Source organism: Clinocottus analis, unplaced genomic scaffold, assembly GCF_023055335.1.
Source record: "Clinocottus analis isolate CAN_PGR_092001 unplaced genomic scaffold, fCliAna1.0.p SCAF_12, whole genome shotgun sequence".
Lineage (NCBI taxonomy): Eukaryota > Metazoa > Chordata > Actinopteri > Perciformes > Cottidae > Clinocottus > Clinocottus analis.
In genome coordinates, this window is record NW_027175843.1 from 17,844,579 (window position 1) to 17,848,243 (window position 3,665).

The window sequence follows — 3,665 nt, forward strand, 5'->3', positions numbered from 1 at the left end:
CCGCCGTCGCAAAAGAGAAGAAGAAAAAAAAAGGCCTCAAACTCACGACGTTCCTTGAGCGAGGTGGGTTCGTTTCTGTGATTAACGGGGGATTAAATATCAATTTAAAACCATGTTTTGGGAGTTTTCTTTAAGCTTTTCGCTTTATGGTGGAGGAGAAATGTCTCTCTGGTTGAAAGGACGATAAACCAGAGACACACGAAACAGGACGAGAAGCCGCGACACAGGAAGAGATCACGAACCGAAAGATGATTTCAATCTTAACAATACAATTTGTGTTTTTATGTGAAATCTTAATCTGAAAAAGTACGTACAGCTGCAACATAAATGCAGGTGATTATAAGTATAAAGTCAAACAGACTTGAAATGTTTATGTTAAGTCCCTCAAAATGTACTTTAGTACAGTATTAACATGTACTTAACTATGTCCCGCCCCCTGACTCCTCCACAGAGTAAAAACAGACTTTCACTCATGTTAACTAGTAACAGACACAATAACTCATCACTGAAGCATCGAACAAGTCGGCCCAGCGGGCACATGAAGAAGATATTTATACACGTGAGGGTACAAACTAACGCTGAAGCATGCAATCGATTCGTTTACGCTGTTCCTGTCAGTTATTTGTGGGTTTAAAAGAATAAAGGCCTCAATAATCTGGTTCCAGCTTCTTCAAATGTACACATTTCCTTATTTGGATCGTTGCTGAGACTAAATAAGAACATGGAGACCACATATTGTACTTCACACAGCCGCCGCACAAAGAAACTTGTCCATAAATGATCGAACATATACCTGTGAGTACTGGTCCCATTGGAGCACTGGTTGCTGCCGTAAACACTGTTGTGAAGCAGAAAATCCAGCACCGCAATGCAGATCCATAAATTTCACACAAACGAGCTCCCGGCTTTGCTCTAAATGTTCACTTTACGTGGAGTAGATTGGAAGAGAAATGTCTGCTTTTTAGGGCCTCTCACTAAACACCCTGAGCTTCAGACGGCTTTCCTCTCGCTTAACCTTCTGCAGGGCTCTCTGAACTCTGTGACCTTTGACCTCCCGCCCCCCTCCCTTTGATCCACACCTGCATCTGGGTAAAGAAGTCAATCGGGTCAACAGTTTCGCAGGTTTCTATCACGCCACGCCGTCTGTATTCCCCCCTCGGCTGCTGACAGTGTGACCTGTAACAACGCGAATGAAAAAACACCCCCCAAAAAAAAATGGATTTTAAATCTTTTAATATTCAAAAAATACTTCAATTTTGGCTTCTTAGTACATAAACCACCTGGATCGGCTCCTCTATTAATACAGTGTAGTTCTCTACTGTTTGTTAGGGAAATGAAAAGTGCAAAGTAGTGAACACTCTGTCCTCAGTCCACCGGCGCAGAGGAAAGGCTACTTCAATGCTCGCAAAGAAACAGTCAGCATGACATCCAGACTGGAACCACAGATGTCTGTCCTCCGAAATAAAACATAAGAAAAGAGCCGCGGGGCCCCCACGAGTGACCCCGAGCCACGTGCAAAAAAATCAAACGTGTGTGTTTCCACAGCAGACCTCCTGTGGGCAGGAAATAAAAGCTACTGTGCCATAACAGTCCTCGAGTGAGCTACAGCAGAGGAAGGAGCCTCTTCTTCAGAGTCCAACTGTGTTCACAGTCCACGACAAAGCAGCAGATAAACGGGGCCCGCCCGCGTCTCGTCCCCCGATGCTGTAGATCTGAAGAGTCATTTCAAGTTTGTCTTTTTGTTGTTGTTTTTTTTGGTTATTATGTATCCTATATATCCTGCAGCCTCCTGTGTGCAGAGGGATGCACACAGCGGGGCTTCACAGCGTCGAACAGCTTTAATCCAAACTGAGGATGTGAAGAAGAAGAAGAAGAAAGAAAGAGAAAAACACTGCAAAGTAAACGTGTTTTAGGGCAACACTGGCAGAACCCGGATTCCTTACAGTTAATTAGACTACAACAACCGTCCCACAGCATCAGCATCAGCATGCTGTTACCGCTTCTTCTTCTGTTTTAAGGATTTCCTCCTCTTCAGGATCATTTCGTACAGCTTGTCCATGCCCTCGTGGAGCCCCTCGCCTATGATGGCACACGCGGGTTGGATGTGGTAGGCGGTGGAGGGGCTGAGCTCGTGCAGGGCCAGCTGCTTCTCGATGTCCGCCACCGGGAGAGATTTGGGCAGGTCCTGCTTGTTGGCGATGACCAGCAGCGGCGTGCCCTGGTTCTCCGCGAACTTGGTGACTTTGTGCAGCTCCGTCTTGGCCTCCTCCAGCCGGTCCACGTCCACGGAGTCCACCACGTAGATGATGCCGTCGGTGCAGCGGCTGTAGGACTTCCACAGGGGCCTCAGCTTCTCCTGGCCCCCGACGTCCCAGAAGTGGCAGCTGATGCCCTTCGCGGTGCCGTTGCTCAGCTTGATCTTCTCCGTGTTGAACCCGATGGTGGGCACCGTGTTGACAAACTCGTTGAATTTCAGTCTGTACAGGACCGTGGTCTTCCCGGCGGAGTCCAAGCCCAGCATGACGATGTGCAGCGACTGGAAGGCAGAGATGTTGGAAAAGCTGTTGCCCATTTTGGCGTTTTTTTTCTGTCTTTTTCTGCAGAGCTGCCGGAGGTTGTTGTTGTTGTTGTTGTTGTTGATCAGATCGCGCTCATGTAAATCCCGTGGGGAGACTGAGGAGGTGCGCAGGCCCCGGTGCGCTCCGGATGACTGGTCGGCTCTGCTGTGGCCCTCAGCAGCAGCAGCAGCAGCAGCAGCAGCGGGGGACGCGGTGCGCCTCGGCAGGACGCAGCGCGCCGTTCATTAGTATTCTCCTCACGCACTCGCATCCATTCGGGTTCCACAGCCAAAGCGGCTCCTCCAGGACAAGCGTGGACGCGGCGTGAAGGACAACACACACACACACACACACACACACACAGACAGGCACCTTTCCCCACCCGCGAGACTCCCTCTGTGTCCTTTGATTACGTCCTCCTGCAGGATCACACACACACACACGCACCCTCTGGAAGCTGCGCACGAATAGCTTCACCTCGGCAGGCGTCCTGGCTGCGCCCTGCTCCTGAGGTGGAGCCGGCCAGCGGGTGCTGGTGCTGCTGGTGCTGCTGGTGGGGATTTAACGTCCACCGATTCGTGTCGGGATCCGCTCTCCTGACGACCGACTGCAGCTGCTGCTGTGTGCGTGTGTCTGTGTGTGTCTGTGTGTGTGTGTTGGGAGGCTGACAAAACAAGACCGCAAAACAAGAGGCGGCCCCGCTACGCTCCACCCCGCCGGGACATGTGCCAATGAGGCGGCGCGCGTCCTCACGAGCTGCGATACGGTTCCCCTCGGTGCACGCGCGCACGCGCACTGCTGATACAAACTTCACGTGCAGCGTTTTTTTTTGGGGTCGTAACACAACGTATTGTTGTGAGATCTGCGACTTGAATGAAACACACTGCGTCAGAAATAGTTCACGCTTCAGGCTCATTTATTTGAATGTGTTGTGTTTTTATTGTCTCCGTTTCATTTTCTTTTCGTCACAACATAATACAAAGAGAAACATGCACGAGTCTATTGCAACATGAAGGAGTTACACACCCTTATTTCCACGTCGTAAATACACTGGCGTGTTGTTGTGTGTTCACAGTGATAGTCTGTGGAGAAATCACGGGCAACGGC

General features: G+C 50.1%; 1 protein-coding gene across 1 annotated transcript; it reads right to left on the reverse strand.

Moving 5' to 3' along the window:
- Window positions 1-1,146: 1,146 nt before the first annotated feature.
- On the reverse strand, window positions 1,147-3,208 carry LOC137783258 (ADP-ribosylation factor-like protein 4C). The gene has a single exon (XM_068573058.1). The coding sequence runs from the start codon at window positions 2,570-2,572 to the stop codon at window positions 1,994-1,996; it is 579 nt and encodes a 192-aa protein (XP_068429159.1). The 5' UTR covers window positions 2,573-3,208; the 3' UTR covers window positions 1,147-1,993.
- Between the last annotated feature and the right edge of the window lie 457 nt (window positions 3,209-3,665).

Excerpts from the sequence above, each read along its gene's own strand:
- LOC137783258 (XM_068573058.1), bottom strand. The coding sequence starts at position 2,572 with ATGGGCAACAGCTTTTCCAACATCTCTGCCTTCCAGTCGCTGCACATC.